The 23164-nt window shown below is 41.0% G+C and overlaps 3 protein-coding genes and 1 pseudogene across 3 annotated transcripts; all 4 read left to right on the forward strand.

Moving 5' to 3' along the window:
* The first annotated feature begins 2272 nt into the window (after positions 1–2272).
* LOC143319582 (E3 ubiquitin-protein ligase TRIM21-like) lies at positions 2273–3939 on the forward strand (annotated as a pseudogene).
* Positions 3940–5051: 1112 nt separating this feature from the next.
* LOC143319020 (E3 ubiquitin-protein ligase TRIM39-like) lies at positions 5052–7194 on the forward strand. The gene is made up of 2 exons (XM_076727577.1): positions 5052–5079; positions 5531–7194. Exon 2 carries the CDS (start codon positions 5533–5535, stop codon positions 7192–7194), a length of 1662 nt encoding a protein of 553 aa, XP_076583692.1. The 5' UTR covers positions 5052–5079; positions 5531–5532.
* A 1105-nt stretch (positions 7195–8299) lies between these two features.
* On the forward strand, positions 8300–11514 carry LOC143319021 (E3 ubiquitin-protein ligase TRIM39-like). Its single transcript, XM_076727578.1, has 2 exons — positions 8300–8359; positions 9863–11514. Exon 2 carries the CDS (start codon positions 9865–9867, stop codon positions 11512–11514), a length of 1650 nt encoding a protein of 549 aa, XP_076583693.1. The 5' UTR covers positions 8300–8359; positions 9863–9864.
* Positions 11515–16242: 4728 nt separating this feature from the next.
* Positions 16243–22237, forward strand: rab1aa (RAB1A, member RAS oncogene family a). Its single transcript, XM_076728155.1, has 6 exons — positions 16243–16422; positions 17908–17980; positions 18126–18221; positions 18326–18421; positions 19458–19589; positions 20891–22237. The coding sequence occupies exons 1-6, from the start codon at positions 16409–16411 to the stop codon at positions 21086–21088; spliced, it is 609 nt and encodes a 202-aa protein (XP_076584270.1). The 5' UTR covers positions 16243–16408; the 3' UTR covers positions 21089–22237.
* Positions 22238–23164: the final 927 nt, after the last annotated feature.

Consider the following 23164-nt stretch of genomic DNA (forward strand, 5'->3'; position numbering starts at 1 on the left):
TTTGTTTCATACAGATGTGCGTACTGTCAAAACTATTAACATGTATGACTTGTATTATTTTTGGGCTTCCAAAAGGTAAGGCATTTTTTATTCTAGCAGATTCTGAGTGATGTGCTTCTTTCTTGATAAATCAGATTTTTAGCCATGCTAACGGCGTGGCCACAGGGGTAGCAATGTCAGTCTGTTGGTCAATCGTCTGTCTGTCCACCACTTTGGTTCAGACTAATTTATCCTGACAATATTACATGGAATGTTATGAAAATGTGTACAGACATTCATGGTCCTCAGTGGATGACTCCTACTCACTTTGGTGAATCCCTGACTTTTCCTTCAGTGCAACCACAAGGTTGATATTTGTGGTTCAGAATAAAATACATCTACAATTATAAGATGAGTTGTCACGAAATTACAAGAGATATTCAAGATCCCAAGAGGAAGCATTCTAGCAACTTTGATGATTTTTAAGAAAGGACTCGAGTAAAGTACAAATACCTCAAATTCTTTTCATCTAGCATCACCAGAAGGTCGAATTTTTCACCAATGCCGTGATATATGTCAACCTCTACCTCTACAAAGAATGGTTCCCAACAGAGGTGAGGAGAGACAGCATCAGTGGAAGTATACCTGGAGGCAGTGGTGGACTCAGGCTGTCTGAGGGGCAGGGGTGAAAACAAAAGGGTACAAAGATGCATACAACATGGCACCAGCGTGCAAAAAAGTCGCAATGCATTCATGGTGAAACTGTTTGAAAAGATTAAGAAGTGTAACTACTAATAAAAACACAGAGGAAGCTATAGAAAAAAAGTTTTTCTTTTATGCTTTTTAAGCATAAAAGTTTTTCTTTTATGTCAATACTTTTACTTTTGTTCTCAGTGGGTAGGTATGGTTACTGCCAGCTGTCCATCTGCTATCTGAAGATTAGTTTCTGTGCTCCGTCTCTCTGGATGTATTCACTGATCCTGTTTGTTGATTTGTAATACGTTCTAACCCACTATACTGAATGAAATATCACAAGGCTGAGTTTCTGCTCTGTTTCATTTGACCTGTAACTATTATTACCAATGTTTAAAAATCAACCTGCTCAGTCAGTTCTCATGAACTTGGCTGTGATGCTGAATTCATAAAAGGTGTTCTTCAGAATACTATATGAAGTGATGTATAAACTCACACGAAAATAAAGCAGTTATTTTGGTAGCATTGAATCTGATTGGTGCTGTAATTATTGCATTGCCAACAAAATCATTGTTGCTTCATTTTGGTAACACCAATCAGGTAGCTCATGTGATGTTTCAACTTTCCAAAAAGGGCCAAAAATGGTCAAATGACACCCTCTATGGGCATGTAAATTGTCTGTCTGAGGCTAGTGGACGGAGGCTATAGGCTGGCAGAGCGACACCGTGACACACCTTCAACTTTGGCTCCACAAAAAATGAAATTAATCTTTGCACATCCACGTCAACAACAAAGTTGCCGTAAGAGGAGGAGCAACAATTAAAAGGGAAGACAAAGATTCTTGTTTCCCTGAAACTAGGGTCTCAGGTAGACTGTTCTCCTCCAGATATGTTCAACCCACAACGAGCTACACCAATCACATCCCATCTGCTGCCATTAAGGTTTGGATTAGAGCCACTGGTATTCAACCGTGACTGTGGTCACAGTAAAGAGAGTCAAGGTTCAACTAATAATCGTTTGGTGAGACTGAAAGTTCCTCAGAGTGACTGTGCAGCTAAAGTCGAGACGAGTCTCTCTGTTTCTCTCTAAAAGAAAATTCAAGAGTTCATCAGGCTGTTCTCCACAACACAGCAGTGTCTCTGACAAATACTGGTGAGTACACCTGATAATGTTTACTGTTGAAAAGTTAAAAAAATGGTTGCCAGAGTATCTATATTTATGTGTGTATATTTTTTATGTCTCCTTCAATTTGGTTGACTTTGAGACACCAAATAATTTGCTATAATTTGTTTCAATAAATTGAAACTCCCTCAAGGGTGTCAATATTTCAGTGTTTTTGATCAATTTCAAAACAGGATGACCTATTATAGTAGTTAGCCTGGCTCAGTCTTTGATTTTGTCTTCAATATTCCATTCGAGCAAGCTCTTTTACCAGGTGGCTGGTTGTTTTCTACTGGTGCTTCTTCATCTTCTTCAGCAAAGTTAGTTAAAGCTCAAGGCTTAACTATTGTCAAGTGCCCCAGCTGTGTCATATAAAGACTTCCTTTGTCCAAGAGTTATTTTTTAATTCTTTCCACACTTTCACTTTTGTTTCCATTGTGTAGATATGGCTGCAGCCAATTGTCTGCTGTCTGAAGATCAGTTTCTGTGCTCCATCTGTCTGGATGTGTTCACTGACCCAGTCACCACACCATGTGGACACAACTTCTGCAAAAGCTGCATCACTGAACTCTGGAATGTGAATGTCCGGTGGAAGTGCCCAATGTGTAAAAAGGTATTCAAGACAAAACCTGAGCTGTACGTCAACACTTTCATCTCTGAGATGGTTGCTCAGTTCAGACAGTCAGCTCAGCAGCAAGTCAGCAGCAGCAGCTCAGAACAACCAGTGTCCAAACCAGGAGAAGTTCTCTGTGACATCTGCACTAGAAGCAAATTGAAGGCCCTGAAGTCCTGCCTGGTCTGTCTGGTCTCCTACTGTGAGACTCACCTGGAGCCTCATCTGACAGTGTTAGGCCTGAAGAGACATCAGCTGATCGACCCTGTGGAGAACCTGGAAGGCAGGATGTGCATGAAGCACGATAAACCTCTGGAGCTGTTCTGTAAAACCGACCACACATGTGTCTGCATGCTCTGCACTTTTTTAGATCACAAGACACATGATGTTGTTCCACTGAGAGAAGAATATGATGGAAAGAAGGCCGAGCTGAGGAAGACAGAGGACGTAATTCAGCAGGTGATCCAGAAGAGGCGACTGAAGATTGAGGAGCTCAAACAGTCAGTGAAGCTCAGTAAGGAAGATGCAGACATAAAGACAGCAGAGGGTATTCAGCTCTTCACTTCTCTGAAGGAGGCTGTTGAGAGAGGCCTGGATGAGCTCATCAAAACCATTGAAGAGAAGCAGAAAACAATAGAAAATCAGACTGAAGTTTTCATCAAAGAGCTGGAACAAGAAATCTCTGAGCTGATGAAGAGAAGCACTGAGGTGAAGCAGCTCTCACGCTCTCAAGACCACCTCCACCTCCTACAATGCTTCCCATCCCCGGAATTTGCTTCAACCACCAAAGACTGGACAGAGGTCAGCGTCCCTCCAGCATCATATGAGGGGACTGTGGTGAGAGCTGTGGCTCAGCTGGAGGAGACACTCAGTAAAGAGATGAAGAAGCTGATTGAAGCAGAGCTGAAGAGGGTCCAGCAGTATGCAGTGGATGTGACTCTTGATCCTGATACAGCACATCCCAATCTCATCCTGTCTGATGATGGGAAACAAGTGAATTTTGGTGATGTCAGGAAGACTCTTCCAGACAATCCAGAGAGATTTTCTCTCAATCCTTGTGTTTTAGGAAAGCAGAGTTTCTCTTCAGGCAGATTTTACTTTGAGGTTGAGGTCACAGGAAAGACTGAATGGGACTTCGGAGTCGCCAGAGAGTCGATCAACAGGAAGGAAGACATCCCACTGAGTCCTGAGGACGGTTACTGGACTATATGGTTGAGAAAAAGAATGAAGTACAGAGCTCTTAATGACCCTGCAGTTTGTCTCTTTTTGAAGTCAAAACCAAAGAAGGTGGGGTGTTTGTGGATTATGAGGAGGGTCTGGTTTCCTTTTATGATGTTGATGCTGCAGCTCTTATCTACTGCTTCACTGGCTGCTCCTTCACTGAGAAACTCTTCCCGTACTTCAACCCTGGTCTGAATGATGGTGGTAAAAACTCTGCACCTCTGATCCTCACTCCTGTCAATCAAACGGAGTGGTTGATTTTTAGACTTTGATCTGATTCAAGTCGTGAATTTGATTACTTCATGGTCAATTTGACAGTAAACAAAAAGATCTGTAAATAAACTTTGACTTCAACAATAGTTCCGAGAGTCTTCACTTGGATTTGAGTCTTAATCAAGTTTTTTAATATCACAGTCTGCTGGGAATTGTCTGTCCAACACTTTGGTTCATGACACTAATTTCTTTTTGGTCATTTGAATTTTCTTTTTGTTCTGACTTTGATGCCATGATAGTTTTTTCTTTGGGTTTGTTGTCTTTTATGATACAAGACTTTTCTGCTAAAATCAAAATTTCAGTTAACATCCTATTTTCATCTGTGTTTACTAATCAGCTGTAACCCATATACTGTACATTGTACAATGCAATACAAATGTTGACAGGATGTATTCAAAGAAACATTAAGTATGAAGTAATAGTAAGTGAGTAACACTGAAGATAAAGCAATTATTTTGGTAGCATTGAACCTGAATGGTGCTGTAATTATTGTACTGCCAACAAAATCATTGTTGCTTCATTTTGGTAACACCAAACAGGTAGCTCATGTGATGTTTCAGCTTTCCAAAAATGGTCAAATGACACCCTGTACGGGGATGCACACTGTCTGTTTGAGGCTAATGAACAGAGGCTATAGGATGACAGAGCAGTTTGGTCCACAAAAAAATTAAATGAATCTTTGGTCAAAAATACGTCATTAAAATCATGTCCAGACCTGAGGGAGGCAACAAAATACCAGCAACAGAGCTGCAGTAAGAGGAGCAGCAACAATTAAAAGGGAAGACAAAGATTCTTGTTTTCCCTGAAATTAAGCTCCCAGGTAGACCCTTCCTCTCCGGGTATGTACAACACACAACAAGCCACATCAATCACATCCTATCCCACCCTGACCCTCCAAAGGGGTCAAGATTAGTATTCAGCCTGACAGGAAAATCTACCCGTGAACATTTCCTTACTGTTAGAAACGTCACAGTAAAGACAGGCAAGGTTCAACAAATAATCCTTTGGTGAAACTGAAAGTTCCTCAGAGTGACTGTGTAGCGGAAGTCAAGATGAGTCTCTCTATTTCTGTCGAAAAGAAAACTCAAGAGTTTACAAGGCTGTTCTCCACAACACAGCGGTGTCTCTGACAAATACTGGTGAGTACACCTGATAATGTTTACTGTTGAAAAGTTAAAAAATGGCTGCCAGAGTATCTATATTTATGTGTGTATATTTTTTATGTCTCCTTCAATTTGGTTGACTTTGAGACACCAAATAATTTGCTATAATTTGTTTCAATAAATTGAAACTCCCTCAAGGGTGTCAATATTTCAGTGTTTTTGATCAATTTCAAAACAGGATGACCTATTATAGTAGTTAGCCTGGCTCAGTCTTTGATTTTGTCTTCAATATTCCATTCGAGCAAGCTCTTTTACCAGGTGGCTGGTTGTTTTCTACTGGTGCTTCTTCATCTTCTTCAGCAAAGTTAGTTAAAGCTCAAGGCTTAACTATTGTCAAGTGCCCCAGCTGTGTCATATAAAGACTTCCTTTGTCCAAGAGTTATTTTTTAATTCTTTCCACACTTTCACTTTTGTTTCCGTTGTGTAGATATGGCTGCAGCCAATTGTCTGCTGTCTGAAGATCAGTTTCTGTGCTCCATCTGTCTGGATGTGTTCACTGACCCAGTCACCACACCATGTGGACACAACTTCTGCAAAAGCTGCATCACTGAACTCTGGAATGTGAATGTCCGGTGGAAGTGCCCAATGTGTAAAAAGGTATTCAAGACAAAACCTGAGCTGTACGTCAACACTTTCATCTCTGAGATGGTTGCTCAGTTCAGACAGTCAGCTCAGCAGCAAGTCAGCAGCAGCAGCTCAGAACAACCAGTGTCCAAACCAGGAGAAGTTCTCTGTGACATCTGCACTAGAAGCAAACTGAAGGCCCTGAAGTCCTGCCTGGTCTGTCTGGTCTCCTACTGTGAGACTCACCTGGAGCCTCATCTGACAGTGTTAGGCCTGAAGAGACATCAGCTGATCGACCCTGTGGAGAACCTGGAAGGCAGGATGTGCATGAAGCACGATAAACCTCTGGAGCTGTTCTGTAAGACCGACCACACATGTGTCTGCATGCTCTGCACTTTTTTAGATCACAAGACACATGATGTTGTTCCACTGAGAGAAGAATATGATGGAAAGAAGGCCGAGCTGAGGAAGACAGAGGACGAAATTCAGCAGGTGATCCAGAAGAGACGACTGAAGATTGAGGAGCTCAAACAGTCAGTGAAGCTCAGTAAGGAAGATGCAGACATAAAGACAGCAGAGGGTATTCAGCTCTTCACTTCTCTGAAGGAGGCTGTGGAGAGAGGCCTGGATGAGCTCATCAAAACCATTGAAGAGAAGCAGAAAACAATAGAAAATCAGACTGAAGTTTTCATCAAAGAGCTGGAACAAGAAATCTCTGAGCTGATGAAGAGAAGCACTGAGGTGAAGCAGCTCTCACGCTCTCAAGACCACCTCCACCTCCTACAATGCTTCCCATCCCCGGAATTTGCTTCAACCACCAAAGACTGGACAGAGGTCAGCGTCCCTCCAGCATCATATGAGGGGACTGTGGTGAGAGCTGTGGCTCAGCTGGAGGAGACACTCAGTAAAGAGATGAAGAAGCTGATTGAAGCAGAGCTGAAGAGGGTCCAGCAGTATGCAGTGGATGTGACTCTTGATCCTGATACAGCACATCCCAATCTCATCCTGTCTGATGATGGGAAACAAGTGAATTTTGGTGATGTCAGGAAGACTCTTCCAGACAATCCAGAGAGATTTTCTCTCAATCCTTGTGTTTTAGGAAAGCAGAGTTTCTCTTCAGGCAGATTTTACTTTGAGGTTGAGGTCACAGGAAAGACTGAATGGGACTTCGGAGTCGCCAGAGAGTCGATCAACAGGAAGGAAGACATCCCACTGAGTCCTGAGGACGGTTACTGGACTATATGGTTGAGAAAAAGAATGAAGTACAGAGCTCTGAATGACCCTGCAGTTTGTCTCTTTTTGAAGTCAAAACCAAAGAAGGTGGGGGTGTTTGTGGATTATGAGGAGGGTCTGGTTTCCTTTTATGATGTTGATGCTGCAGCTCTTATCTACTGCTTCACTGGCTGCTCCTTCACTGAGAAACTCTTCCCGTACTTCAACCCTGGTCTGAATGATGGTGGTAAAAACTCTGCACCTCTGATCCTCACTCCTGTCAATCAAACGGAGTGGTTGATTTTTAGATTTTGATCTGATTCAAGTCGTGAATTTGATTACTTCATGGTCAATTTGACAGTAAACAAAAAGATCTGTAAATAAACTTTGACTTCAACAATAGTTCCGAGAGTCTTAACTTGGATTTGAGTCTTAATCAAGTTTTCTAATGTCACAGTCTGCTGGGAATTGTCTGTCCAACACTTTGGTTCATGACACTAATTTCTTTTTGGTCATTTGAATTTTCTTTTTGTTCTGACTTTGATGCTGTAATAGTTTTTTCTTTGGGTTTGTTGTCTTTTATGATACAAGACTTTTCTGCTAAAATCAAAATTTCAGTTAACATCCTATTTTCATCTGTGTTTACTAACCAGCTGTAACCCATATACTGTACATTGTACAATGCAATACAAATGTTGACAGGATGTATTCAAAGAAACATTAAGTATGAAGTAATAGTAAGTGAGTAACACTGAAGATAAAGCAATTATTTTGGTAGTATTGAACCTGAATGGTGCTGTAATTATTGTATTGCCAACAAAATCATTGTTGCTTCATTTTGGTAACACCAAACAGGTAGCTCATGTGATGTTTCAGCTTTCCAAAAATGGTCAAATGACACCCTGTACGGGGATGCACACTGTCTGTTTGAGGCTAATGAACAGAGGCTATAGGATGACAGAGCAACGTTACACATCTTTGATCTTTGATGTTTGGTCCACAAAAAAATTAAATGAATCTTTGGTCAAAAATACGTCATTAAAATCATGTCCAGACCTGAGGGAGGCAACAAAATACCAGCAACAGAGCTGCAGTAAGAGGAGCAGCAACAATTAAAAGGGAAGACAAAGATTCTTGTTTTCCCTGAAATTAGGCTCCCAGGTAGACCCTTCCTCTCCGGGTATGTACAACACACAACAAGCCACATCAATCACATCCTATCCCACCCTGACCCTCCAAAGGGGTCAAGATTAGTATTCAGCCTGACAGGAAAATCTACCCGTGAACATTTCCTTACTGTTAGAAACGTCACAGTAAAGAGAGGCAAGGTTCAACTAATAATCCTTTGGTGAAACTGAAAGTTCCTCAGAGTGACTGTGTAGCGGAACTCAAGACGAGTCTCTCTATTTCTGTTGAAAAGAAAACTCAAGAGTTCACAAGGCTGTTCTCCACAACACAGCGGTGTCTCTGACAAACACTGGTGAGTACACCTGATAATGTTTACTGTTGAAAAGTAAATAGAAATGGCTGCCACACTTTCTGTATTTATGTGTGTATATTCTTTATGTGTCCTTTAATTTGATGTATGAAACTGTTATAATTTGTGACCGAGCAAAAAACAAGGAAGTAAATCCACTTATGCAGACTAACAAAAAAGGCAGAGCAGAGGCTGTTTAAATAATTTATTTTCCAAAATAAAACTAAATCCAACAGAGTTCGAAAAGTTCAGAAATCAAAAAACAACAAAGCTACAGGGAAACATGACATGGATCAAAAAACAAACCAGGGACAACACGAGGGATTACTAATGAGAATCTCAAAGGGAACCGGAAAGTCACACATAAGGGATGATGTGACCAAGACAAAGGGAAACACAGAGCCACTGCCAGCAGAGGCAGAACCTCTCAGGAGGTTGGACAAGAGGCCCGCAAAGGCGGAACTTCTGTGGAGGCCGGCAGCGAAGGTGAAGCCTCTCTGAAGGCCGGCGATGACGGCAGAGCCCTTCTGGAAGTCGTCGGTGAAGGCGAATCCCTTCTGGAGGCCGGCGGTGAAGGGGAAAAAGTAATAAGTCAGGAGCCGCTCAATGTTGTAGACCCTCAATTTTAATGTTGGTATGCCATCTTTCAAGCAGCTGACAGAAGCCTAGGATATGCACACCCTTCCCCTTTTCCACCGCCAGCATAAACACCAGAGTCATCTGTACCGAGAAAGGAACTTTTGAAGTAAATGATTTAGTTGATGTTGTTGTCTAAAAGCTACAGTAGGTAACTTGTATAAAAGTAATATTTTGTCATATTTGCTAAAACTGTCCCTATGCCCAGACAGCAGTACATGAAACACGTAATCTGTGGAAAAAAAAAAAACTGCTCCTACTGCGATTTGCCAGAATCCTCCGCGCCCGACACAAAACAACCAATCAGAGCCAGAGGAGCGTCTGAGCGAGTGTCTGACATCTGTCAATCACTACTCACACATGCTGCGAACCGCCCCCTCCCTACGCTCGTGCTGCAGGTTGCCGCTCAGTCGAACAGCTCTGTGGGCAGCGTCAGGAGGCTGGTGAAAGCTATGGCGGAGCAACAGCCACCCGCAAAGGAGAAACTGCCCGTACCGCCGCTGTCAACAACAGCATATACGGCTAAGACAACAAATAACCATAAAGCTAATATGGTGATTGTTACAGTAACACTCCGCAGCGCGTACGGTATGTTAGCGACTATGATGTAGCAGCTGGGCAGAGTTAGCTTGTTTCCGATGCTAAGGCTAACGTTACTAGTTGCCCAACAGCCGCGCAGATGCCGCAGGGAGGAGGGGCTTGGAGGCAGGGCATGAGTGCAGCGGAGAGGGAGGGGGAGTGACGTGGAACTTGTGTTGGTTCAAATTTCCTTTTGCAGGCGTCACCTGCTTTTGTGAATAGACTCAAATGTCTAGTCCTCAAATTCTATTTTTTTTCCCTCACACTTTCACTTTTGTTCCCATTGTGTAGATATGGCTGCAGCCAGTTGTCCACAATCTGAAGATCAGTTTCTGTGCTCCATCTGTTGGGATGTGTTCACTGATCCAGTCACCATACCATGTGGACACAACTTCTGCAAAAACTGCATCACTGAACACTGGAATATCAGTGACCAGTACCTGTGCCCAATGTGTAAAAAGGTATTCAAGACAAAAACTGAGCTGTACATCAACACTTTCATCTCTGAGATGGTTGCTCAGTTCAGACAGTCGGCTCAGCAGCAAGTCAGCAGCAGCAGCTCAGAACAACAAGTGTCCAAACCAGGAGAAGTTCCCTGTGACGTCTGCACTGGAACCAAACTGAAGGCCCTGAAGTCCTGCCTGGTCTGTCTGGTCTCCTACTGTGAGACTCACCTGGAGCCTCATCTGACAGTGTTAGGCCTGAAGAGACATCAGCTGATCGACCCTGTGGAGAACCTGGAAGGCAGGATGTGCATGAAGCACGATAAACCTCTGGAGCTGTTCTGTAAGACCGACCACACATGTGTCTGCATGCTCTGCACTGTTTTAGACCACAAGACACATGATGTTGTTCCTCTGAGAGAAGAATATGATGAGAAGAGGGCCGAGCTGGGGAAGACAGAGGACGAAATTCAGCAGGTGATCCAGAAGAGACAACTGAAGATTGAGGAGCTGAAACAGTCAGTGAGGCTCAGTAAGGAAAACGCAGACAGAGAGATAGCAGAAGGTGTTCAGGTCTTCACTTCTCTGAAGGAGTCTGTGGAGAGAGGCCTGGATGAGCTCATTGACACGATTGAAGAGAAGCAGAAAACAACAGAAAAACAGACTGAAGTTTTCATCAAAGAGCTGGAACAAGAAATCTCTGAGCTGATGAAGAGAAGCACTGAGGTGGAGCAGCTCTCACGCTCTGAAGACCACCTCCACTTTCTCCAAAGCTTCTCACCTCTGAAGGATGTCCCAACCACCAAAGACTGGACAGAGCTCAGCGTCCCTCCAGCATCATATGAGGGGAGTGTGGTGAGAGCTGTGGCTCAGCTGGAGGAGACACTCAGTAAAGAGATGAAGAAGCTGATTGAAGCAGAGCTGAAGAGGGTCCAGCAGTATGCAGTGGATGTGACTCTTGATCCTGATACAGCACATCCCAATCTCATCCTGTCTGATGATGGGAAACAAGTGAATCATGGTGATGTTAGGAAGACTCTTCCAGACAATCCAGAGAGATTTAAAGCCATTTGTGTTTTAGGAAAGCAGAGTTTCTCTTCAGGCAGATTTTACTACGAGGTTCAAGTTCAAGAGAAGACTAAATGGACTTTGGGAGTCGCCAGAGAGTCGATCAACAGGAAAGAGAACATCCCACTGAGTCCTGAGGACGGTTACTGGACTATATGGTTGAGAAACAGAAATCGTTACAAAGCTTTAACTGGCCCTGGTGTCTATTTCCATCTAAAACGAAAGCCTCAGAAGGTGGGGGTGTTTGTGGATTATGAGGAGGGTCTGGTCTCCTTTTATGATGTAGATGCTGCAGCTCTTATCTACTCCTTTACTGGCTGCTCCTTCACAGAGAAACTCTACCTGTACTTTGGTCCTTGTCCTAATGATGGTGGTAAAAACTCTGCACCTCTGATCATCACTCCTGTCAAAAGACGGAGAAAGTACTGGTAATTTCCTGCCAGTATTTTCTCCGTTATTCTACGGACACTTCCATCAACCCTAGAACGGATATTTCCGTACTTTTACGGGACATTGACCATTATTCTAGGGACACTTCCGTCAACCCTAGAACGGATATTTCCGTACTTTTACGGGACTTTGACCATTATTCTAGGGACACTTCCGTCAACCCTAGAACGGATATTTCCGTACCTTTACGGGACTTTGACCATTATTCTAGGGACACTTCCGTCAACCCTAGAACGGATATTTCCGTACTTTTACGGGACTTTGACCATACCATTTAGGGACACTTCCTTCGATCCTAATCCGGATAATTCCGTACTTTTACGGGACTTCAGTCAATCCTAAAATGGAAAATCCTGTAGATTTAAAGGACATTCACTGTACGATTTACAGACAATCAATCTGAGTAAACCGTATACAAATATAACAATGTTTATTTTTTCCTGCTTACTGCAATTAAAACATTAAAACAGTACAAGTTCATATGACAATGCATTCAACTGTAAACAATTGATTAGTGCAATTAACATTTTAATTAACTTTAACATTTTAACCCCTTTTCTCCTAAATGTTGTAGTCATGCCAATTAACAGTGCCATACAATTTCTTTTTGTTTTGTTTTTTAAATGCATTTCCACAAAATAAAATAAAAAATACAATCAACTATAAAGAATTTATTGGTGAAATTAAAACACTGTAAGTCATCATTCCCCACTGACAGGTGCTGCCCCAGTCTGTAGGAGAACATGCAGTGACAAATATCACCCTCCCCACCCAACTTCCCTCTCTGAACATGGGGATTTGAACCCTAGGTCTTGGTGGGCAGGCACTTAACCCCTTCACCACCTGAGCTACATACACATTTTTAAAGACATTTCCATAAAACGGTAACAAAACAGAATAATATGTCAATACAACAATCAATTTAACAACTTAGTGCAGCAATAGGCATTCAAAAAAATATCAGACTAACAGAGGTAGTTCTGTCTCTGCCAGTGTGTGTGTGTGTGTACACGCACATGCAGTCCAAACAGTTCGAGTCAGACAAGAGGGGTGTGTGTGTGTGTGTGTGTGTGTGTGTGTGTGTGTGTGTGTGTGTGTAAGTGTATACGCAGTCCAAAAACCTCAAATGCCCCATTCGAAATCCTTGAGTTGAGTCACAAGCTTGAACAGTCTTGGCGGAATGTGGTGCCGTTTCCCCTTCTGTTCTGCCTTGGACCCTCTGTCTGGATTGATTCCACAGAAAACTCTAAGGAAACAGAAGAAATATCTTTAGCTGCACATGCAATTAAATGGATGAAAATGAACTAAAGTGTAATGGACAAAGTTGAGATACTCATATGCTATTTTGGACAGCTCCATTCCTGCAGGGCCACACTAAGTTTGTTCACCATGCCCCTGTGTGTGTGAGTGTGTGTGTGTGTGTGTGTGTGTGTGTGTGTGTGTGTGTGTGTGTGTGTGTGTGTGTGTGTGTATGTGTGTGTGTGTGTGTGTGTGTGTGCATCTCAACTCATTCTGTGTCTCAGAAGACTGTGGACAGTTCAGGATCCCACCTACCAGGGAATCCAAGCTAACAGAAACTGCAAACTTTCTATTCCTGGAAGGTTAGCATGCTATTAATGGAAGCCATTGTTCTCACGTTAGTAAAAAGAAATAAAAATTGAAATGTTTTGGGGGAAAAAAAAAAACCTTGTGTGTCACGCTGTGACAGACAGAACAAGAATCTCAGCTGCTTACCTTTGCATGAACTCAAGCGTCAGAGCCATCTCCTTCGGGTACTCTACGTTATTTGCTTCTTGATTACTCTATTAACCAAAAAGTAATCCATACAATAAAGAAAATAATTGATGGTTGCAGCCCTACCAGAGGATCCTTAGTTTTGAAGGCACTTTTTAATTCCTCTCGTTTTGACTGCAGTTCTGCTCTACTGGTAGTCCCCTCAACAGCAGGCTGCCACTCCACACATCCATAACGATCTGAATTTCTGGACCTTTTCTGTCTTGAATCTTCACCCCCTGCTGGCTTCTTTCCTGAGGTTGGCTGCCTCCTTACATTTTCAACTCTGTTTTCTAGCTGGGCAAAGAGAACTCCAGCACCATCTTTCGCAAACGGTTGATTTCCAAAGGGCTCAGTTTCTTTGAAAGAGAGAGGATATTCATCAACAATCTTCTGGGCGATTTCCCGCAGCTGTGATCTACTAGGTCTCTGTTTCTGTTTGCTGATGTAATCATCAATAATAACAATCTTGGCCATAACGGGATTGGGCAACATGGAACAATAAATAAACACATTAAAAATAAAAATCATTATTATATTTTTTGACCAAATGTCTTTATATTAATATTTGGTGATACATAGCATTTGGACGTTAATTTCAGTTTTCTTTTAAATCTTTCCCAAATTCCCCAAATACCGTAATCTACAAATACAGAATGAGTCATATCATATTGTGATATGACATGTTGTCCCTGATTTTTAAGAATGATTTGAACTTATTTTGTATGTGTTGTACTAGTACTGTGCAGGAGAAAAACTTACCGGCTTCGAAGGCTTTAACGAGTCTTCTGCACTGAATGAGTGGCAGAGTGCCCACAATGTCCGAGGCTGCCACAAGGCTCAGGTCATCCACACACTGAACTCCTAATTCCTCCAGTTTGTCCATGAGTGCGTCCATCACTACTGAGTGATGGCATGGCTTTCTTAACTAACTCTTTCACAAGTTCCATGTTGGCATGTGTTTAAGAGGAATGAGCAACCTCCCACTTCTCTGATATGAAGAAAGTGGATAATAGTCATTAAGTTGGTCCAGATTTTGACAGATGAACATATCAGAAATATTTTCATCAACTTCATAGACTCCAAGCTCAGGAACCCAGCTGGCAGTTTTCCCCCGTAGCAAAAGTAGGACAGTTGTTTCATTTTTTATAACAATGCTTGCTATTTGTCCTAACTGCAGCTGTCCTTTAGTATATCTCAGTAAGACAAGCATACCATTTCCATATGACGTGCCTTTAACCTGGACCTTCTCTGTGACAACTGAGTTACTCGAGTTAAGTCCAAATTCGTCAACTGCTGTCCTTATGCTTTGATCATAGAGTTCAGGATAGAACCTGGTGGAGTCTGAAACTTGAACCTGGGGGCTAAATAGACTACCACAAGACTGATAAGCCTGAAACAACTGATGTCTATCAGCAAGTGACTTACATTTACATTTTTGAAGTTTTTACTCGCCTTAATACATCTTTTAAAATAAGAATGTTTAGATTCATAGCGCATCATCCAAGTATGTATGAGTGGGCCAAACTGCAAACTCAAGTCTGCATAGTGAAGCAGATAGTGGTGTTTTGGTCTAAGTCTTACTAGTGGGAATAACACTTGCCTCATTTCCACATACTGTTCGATCAGTCCCTTCATGTAAGCAATCTGCGTTTCTGAAAGGCTAGGTGCACAGACAAATTCAACTAGATCCCTCAGAAGAAGTACCAGTTCCCATACTGCATTGTTGGCATCTTTAATTCTGTCATGCAATAAAATAGGCAAAAATCTCAAAAGCCACCTGTTTTGGGCTGCATGGCCTCCAAGCTTTGCTCCATTAATGGGAATAGCATTTGGCTTGTTGCTGCTTTTGCCAGGAAAATCAAGAAACTGTTCTATAGAATCAAGAAACTGTTCTATAGAACAGTTTCTTGATTTTACATGAAATCAATCAGTGTCATGTAAAAGTACATATTTATGTGTATTTTTTTTCATTGTGATATTGCTTGATTTGTTATTGCCTATTGTTATTATATCACACAGGTTTCTCCATGCTGATTATTTAACCTCTGAATAAATAAATATTGGACTTTGATTAGGTGAATGCAAATACATCTCTAATGGGATGATCATGTTGCTCAAATGGCAACTGTTTGCTAACACATCAGATGTGGGTGACCTTTCTTGTCACAAAGTGGTAAAAAAGAATTGAACTTTTTGGGTCATAATCAGTTTCAGCACTCAAATGTCTGAACTGAAGATTAGAAAGAGCTAAACTCGGCTAAACTGAAGATCTGTACTGTGACTGCCAGAGAAAACAGATCACTAGACAGTTCTCAGATATGACTTATCCATGTAGTATCAGTAGTTCCACACAAATTTAACTCTACTAAATATATTTCATTATTTATATTTTTTATATGTATAATGAACACGACCATTTAAAAGTTTGGACTAACAGCAAAAGTGAAGATTTTCAGCGTTTTCTTTTAATTCATTTGATCATTTGAATGTATTTGTAATAGTTTTGTAAAGGTGTGACTGTTGGCTCTGGGTCAGTGACCACATTTCTTACTATTTTCAAAATGTTTACAAACCAAACAATCAATGGATGAATGAAAAGAATCATTATAATCATATATAATAATAGAACAGTCACAGGGGACATTTTACTGCACTGAGTACTTTTACTTTTGGTACTTGCAGTGGACTACATTATCAGAATTAACCTATACTGTACCTTTACTTACATTTTCAGTGGAGGAGTTTTACTTGTAACCAAGTATTTTTACAGTGTGTTAAGTAAGTAACTGATCTGAATACTTCCTCCACCCCTGTGAATTATTAACACCATCTTTTAGATAAGAAATCTTTCCGCGCTGTGTAAACGCCCATTGCCCGAAGACTACACTCCCCATGATTCATATCCTGTGGTATTTCCGGGTAGGTATTGCTGACAGCCATATTTGATTCGATTATGCTGTTCTGGCTGCGACAACCAGTTTAGCCAGTTCTTGATAGAAAAACGGTGTCTTTTCTTCACTACGAGGCCGGTTTTAAGGTTAATCTGCGACGAAATCCAGCTGCATTCACAGTAACAACAGTTTATAACCTGTAGTCAACGATGAATCCCGAATAGTAAGTGGGAATTTTAATGTCGTTTAATGACAGGTCCGGTTGAGCTGTCAGCTTAGCCGGGGAAGCTAAGCTAACGTTAGCTAGCTCGGCGGACCGGTAGACTGTGTACAAAATGAACGTCAGCTGCTTTGTCTTCTGTGCTAAGTTAGCGAGCTGAGGGCTGTGGTGGGGTGTACGCACTATCAAATGACAGCGTTGATGTTTATCGCAAAACTCGTGTTTGTCAACATTTTCTGGTCAATATAACACCCATTAAACGGGCTAATTATTCGTATTTCGTCTAAAATGTTTGTTAGCTTACTTATGGTAACTTAAATGGAAGTAGCGTTAGTAGCTAGGAGGCTAACCGAATATCTACGTAGCGTTACTTGACACTGTTGAGGATTTTTTTTTGTCAGATAGTTGCTCAGATCTATACACAGTAACAATTTCATAGCTTAGGACACACTTCTATCAGTAAACACGAAGCCAATTGAAATGTCTTAACTAATCTTGGCAAAGTACAACTGTAATGTCAGTGTAATTTATCCACCGCAAACAGGAAGTTACTAAATTTGCTCCTGATGTGGACTTAGTTAGGTAATGTCAGTCTCTGTGCCACTACATTACAGGGCTGAAACTGACTGACATTTCTATTATAGATCAATCTATTGATGTTTCTAATTAAGGCATTACTTGTGTATTCTACAACAACAGATCAACAGTTCAAAACCCAAAGAAAAGCTATAAATCCTCACATTTGAGAAACTACATATCAGAATGTTTTTGCTTGATGCATTTCCTAAATAATTAATCATGTTGTTATAATTGTTGATATTTTATCTTTGATTAACTACATTTTTATATTTACATTTGTGTACTATTCAGCTGTATGTTGTTAAATTGCACAGCTGTTGGTTACGGGCTTTTAAGTAGTTACTATCAGTTGCCAAACGTTTAATGATGAGTTTATTCATTATTTAATTATAGTTTTTAGTGCTGAAATGATTAGTCAACTGGCAGACAATTAATTGTCAGTAATTCTGGTAGGTGGTTAATCATTTATCAAGCAATAAACAAACATCCTCTGTTTCCAACTCTCATATTCTTATAATATATAAATGTTTGGAATTTTTACTGTTGTTCAGAAAAAAAAACATTTGATGACATCGTCTCAGAGCTCTGGGAAAATATGATGGGTGGTTTTCTCGATTTTCTTCAATGACAGATCATAATAATCATAATTAGCTGGGACTGGGAAAAGGATTTTATTCATAATTGATGCCACTGTAATACCTTAATTTCAGTACCAAAACCAGCAGGTTTTTAAATATGTAATTTACTTTGCTGAATATTAACACACGTTCTACACAGAATTAAGAATCTCACGTCAGCTCACTAAGAAGCACTCAGAAACGTGAGTCTAGTATTATGTGATTTCAGGCCTTGCAGGTGTTGTGATGATAGTTTTGTGTAAATGTTTTTTTCCCTCTTCTTTCTTCACAGTGACTATTTATTCAAACTGCTCCTGATCGGTGATTCTGGTGTTGGAAAGTCTTGTCTCCTTCTACGGTTTGCAGTAAGTGTCTGTTTTGCAGCCAATATTACATAACAGACATTTATGTTTTTCCCTGTCAGCACTGTGATGGTTAATAACCCTGCAGGTATCATATCTGCCACCCAGACCCACCTGTGTGCATGTTTGTGTGTTTGTTTTAAACCAGGATGACACATACACAGAGAGCTACATTAGTACCATCGGTGTGGACTTCAAGATCAGGACCATCGAGCTGGACGGAAAGACCATAAAGCTTCAGATTGTAAGAAGAACGTAGTGTGATAGGCTGTAAATAGATAAGTAGTGATAAACTTTGGATTATGCGTGTGTCATTTTGAGCTGACGAGCTCTGCTTTGTCTTCTCAGTGGGACACGGCCGGTCAGGAACGGTTCCGCACCATCACATCCAGTTACTACAGAGGAGCTCATGGCATTATAGTCGTTTATGATGTGACGGATCAGGTCAGTGCAACGTTTGTGCTGATGTTGGCTTTGTCATGATTGCACAATCACACGCAGTCATCACCCAGTCACATAATAATGCTTATGATAATTTCATGTGTTTAATAAGATAACACTTTATTTATTAAAATTTATAAAGTGTTACAGCAGCACAGAAGAACTATATCACGAATAAGAGTAAAAAGCTATATACAGACACAGATAAGCCGAGGAGAGGGAACAGAGAAGTAGAAAAGGCCATAAAAAGAATTGAAATAAGAGCGCTTTATAGTGTGCAGGACACCAGCCAGTGGACATACATGTGATTTATGTACACTGATTATCTGATCAACTGAATGTCAAAAAAAATGAATAACAGAATTCAGTCAGCAGTGAAGTTTGTTCATATTCCTGATGGAAGTGGCCAATTGTCAATATCAGAACACCCTTGTGGGGGACAAAAAGTAGCATTTTTGAAGTTTAAAAACGCCATAAAAATTGTACTTTGCCAGTATGAACAGTGTAAAATATAAATTAGTCGTAAACTGAATAATTGGGCTGATATCTGGCATTTTCAGATAATCAGCATCAGCTGACGGCGGCGCTGACGAGACCAGTAAAAGAAAATTATCTGCGGACGTCAGAGACAAAGCACATTTTTTATTTTTCTGTGCTGAAGTGAATAATCAATGTCTCATTTTGTCAGAATTTTAGAAAGATAAGCTATATTGATTAGCTGTGGACATTTACTTAGCTGAAACATTTTTTTATTTAAATAAGTGTATTGCAGACAGGATGGAGATCTACTTCAGCAAACAGACAAACAGAGACACTGCACACAAAAACACTGGTGTTATTGTCCACATTGTCCAATATGAACATTACAGCTCTGACCACTCTGGATTTTTGAGACTGATATCAGTAGTTTGTGAGTTAAAACAGCATAAACCAAAATGTTTAATAAGGATTATGTATCGTTGCAAACTGGATGTCACTGAGAACATTGTCTGTCGGTATCAGCATTAACGTCTGTTGTCTTATTGCTTCCTGTCCTCAGGAGTCCTTCAATAACGTCAAACAATGGCTACAGGAGATCGACCGCTATGCCAGCGAGAACGTCAACAAGCTGTTAGTAGGCAACAAGTGCGACCTCACAACGAAGAAGGTTGTGGATTACACCACAGCTAAGGTAAGAGTACATCATGGCAAAACACAGCTGTGGGACACAAGCGCTGTGTTACAAGAACATTTGATTTTCTAATCGCACTGTTGTATCTGCCAGTCCTGCAGCTGTTTGACAACTTGTCCTAATGTCTGTAGCTGATTGCATAATGAAAGAAGCATTAGCTGACTGAGCGTTTTGCCAGCAGTCTGCCTTTGCTTCCCGCTGTGGTCTTACTGTCATAGCCTTGAACATCTAACCAGCTCGGTTTCTGCTGTGAGATCTCAGTGTGGAAAACACAAACTGTAGTCGACTGAGCATCCGGCTGCTGGTCAGACAACCAAGCCGACTGTGGAGGAAAGTTAAAAAGTTGATGACTGTGAATCATGTCATGTTGGGGATTTGAAGGAGGGGTTATATAGTCATATTTACAAGTACTGACCTGTTAAAGGATCATGTCACATGTTTAGTCATATGGGCCCATTTCTAATGACAGGACGTTTATCAGGCACAACATGAGGTCGAGGTGGCACCTCAACCATGACCTCCTGAACCATTTTAATTAACATTATCTGTAAATGACAAGCAATGCTAAAACACAGCAAGTGCTAAGCAGATGTGCAAAGCCCCATCTGCCTGCTGTGCTTACAGGAAGTAACAACCTCGATGTTTTATAACTCTGTAATCTGTTTTGATATCAAGTGATACTCTGCCAGGATTCTTTTGAAGATGTGACTTCCACCCATAACTTGAATTACTGAGTCACTTGAATTCTGGTTGGTTACAGTACAAGTTTTATTTGGGGGGTAAAAAGTAATTTAATTTCCACAGAAACTGCAGAATAGTCCACCTCTCCTCTGTCCATTTGTATGCTCAGTGAGAAAATGAGATGAATACACTGCTTCCATCTCAACACTCATACATAATTTTTAGTCAGTGGTCAAATAAAATGCCATAGTCCACATTAAACATGAAAGGAGGAACTGTACGTTGAAGGAAACTGAAATTGTACCTTGCATTTGTTGACCTGTTGGAAACCTTTTTTTGTTTTGTTTTGTTTATCTCTTTAGTGTGAAAGTTTATGCTCAACCTTGGAAACAGTAGTTTGACTTTTTTAAGGACACAAGATTTTCTTGGGACAAAATATTTATCACTCAAGTTAGACTGAAAGCAATTTCTTGACAGAACGGTCTCAAGTGTATTTAGCAGCAGTTGTGGAGCTTTCAGTCTTATCACAGTCTTCCTCAGCAGATAGAAATAACCAGTTGTCACAGGATTTAATTTATTTATTGAATTTATTTCCCTTCTTCTCTCTTTTTGTTCACCAGGAATTTGCCGACAACTTGGGGATCCCCTTCTTGGAGACCAGCGCCAAGAGCGCCACCAATGTGGAGCAAGCCTTCATGACCATGGCGGCCGAGATCAAGAAGAGGATGGGCCCCGGGGCCACGGCCGGCGCCTCGGAGAAGTCCAACGTCAAGATCCAGAGCAAGCCAGTCAACACCTCGTCCGGAGGCTGCTGCTGAGACCCGAAACAGCCACGACCTGAATCCACCCCCGAGCCCATGACCAGTCTCAATGTTACCATGCTCCACAGGGAAAGAAAAGCAGAGAGAGAGGGAAAGAAAGACAGGAAGACTTTGAGTGGACCGGTTTGTAATTGTGTGTGCAGCTACAACACCAGATTCCCACCACACCATTTCAAAGTCAGCAATAGGACGGTAAGCCCATCCATCCCCACAGCACACACTGGGCGGATCTTTTTTTCATACTTTACCCAAACACGCTCATACTGGAAAAACAAAATGTATACAATTTTTAACAGTGTGTGAAGTTAACCAGTGACAGAGAACACATGCATACAGCTTTTCTTCTTTTTTTGTTTTCTTATAGTTTGCCCCAGTCTTCTTTTGAGTTTGTTAACTGAGTCACTTTTCTAAAGCTGAAATAAACCCACAGAGTTGTCTTTATTTTGCTGTGGTAAACGGCCCAAATCTCCTCCAATCTATGAATTAGTGAGCACTTCAAATGAAGCACATGCTTAAACCAGCAGCGTGCATGTTAGAACTGATCACATGCCCCCTCATGTGACCTGCTGCAGTCATGAAGCGAGTGGCTCAAACGCTCCGGTAACGTCACCCACTCCAACCTCACAGAGTCGCCCCTAAAAACGATGTGCCAGTGCCTTTGTGGCAGGAGATTTACGTGACATTTATGCCTTCGGTGCTCTTGTGTTGTTGGCATATTTCCACTCTTGTGCCCACAGTCGTGACTTCTTAAAGAATCCACTTTGTATGATAGCAGTTAACATTCCTGTATATATCTATATTCGGCTCTGTGTGCGCTCTGCTGGTGTTCATGATACAATAAGCATGTGCTACATTGGGAGACGTGACGTCAGCCATGTGTGTTTCTCTGCTAATTATTCTCAACCTACAGCACAACCACAACAGGAGAAATGAAATCACCATCCCAGCTCGAGAATAATCTATAAACTGTATATATTTATACATAAATGTAAGAAGTGATTTGCAAATTGTGTAGAGAAGCAAGTGAAGCGAATGACATGATTAATAGCTGGAATTAGTAATCTCGGCACGTGATTTGTGGCTGCGGACATGACATTTTTGTGGCACAATGTCTACTATTAAAACAGTGAAGGAGATCTTTGATAACTGCTGGTCCTGCTGGTGTGTGTGTTTTTTTTTCTCTGCACTCTTTGTTCACACTTGTTGTCCGGCCTCAGTTCACCTTCATTTGAGCCATTTCTTCAGTGACCCATAAGCTGAGAGGAATGGTGATCTTTGGCCTAGATTTCTCAGGCTGCAGCTAAGGCTCCTGTTTGATACAGCAGCTTGTATTTTCAGCAGGTCTCCAACATTAATATACCACCATTACTTCATGCTCTAAAAAGAAAAACTCACCATAATGTCACAATATTACATATAGTAACACAGTAGTAGAGCGTAATATACAGTACTCTGCAGTTCAGTTTGTATTCATGGGTTCAAGTAATGAAGCCATACGATGTCTCATTCTGCTTTTCTGGCCCGCTCGAGCAGTAGTTCAGTCAGTCAAAAAAAAAACAAAAACACAAAAAAGTAAGAAACACATATTTGACTTCAAATATACTTCAAGCTCCATGAAGGATCTCCATGTCAAATTTATTTATGGAGCATAATATCACAAATAGAGTTGAAGGCTTGTTCTATGAATTCTATTTTACAATCGAGCTGCGGTTTATTTTGTCTTCTGTGTTGCCGTGATCATACAGTTAACTGTATGTGTGTAACATGTCTGTAGTCCTTCAACAATAGACCATGAAATAATGTTTGGAACTTAACAGTTTCTCTTGAATGTGTCTCTTTGGTCTATTTTGGCTTGGACTATGTTGTGTCCTGTCTAATTAGTACATTTGAATGTACATTTAGAACAACTTGTAAAGGAAACGGTAAAAAAAAAGTTTTTAAAAAAGTCTATGACATCAGACCAAATCCTTCTGATATGAACCTGTCCTGTAAGGGCTTTGAACACATCTCAGTACTCTAAATTCATTACATCATGTTCCTCACACAATAACACAAAGTCCAAGTTCTCAAATC

This window comes from Chaetodon auriga, chromosome 4, assembly GCF_051107435.1.
Source record: "Chaetodon auriga isolate fChaAug3 chromosome 4, fChaAug3.hap1, whole genome shotgun sequence".
Lineage (NCBI taxonomy): Eukaryota > Metazoa > Chordata > Actinopteri > Chaetodontiformes > Chaetodontidae > Chaetodon > Chaetodon auriga.

What these genes read in the sequence shown, in the direction of transcription:
- LOC143319020 (XM_076727577.1), top strand. Translation starts at nt 5,533, where the DNA reads ATGGCTGCAGCCAATTGTCTGCTGTCTGAAGATCAGTTTCTGTGCTCC.
- LOC143319021 (XM_076727578.1), top strand. Translation starts at nt 9,865, where the DNA reads ATGGCTGCAGCCAGTTGTCCACAATCTGAAGATCAGTTTCTGTGCTCC.
- rab1aa (XM_076728155.1), top strand. An exon ending in AGACCATAAAGCTTCAGATT is followed by an intron (nt 18,222 to 18,325) that starts GTAAGAAGAACG and finishes TTGTCTTCTCAG; the next exon opens with TGGGACACGGCCGGTCAGGA. An exon ending in TTTATGATGTGACGGATCAG is followed by an intron (nt 18,422 to 19,457) that starts GTCAGTGCAACG and finishes TCCTGTCCTCAG; the next exon opens with GAGTCCTTCAATAACGTCAA.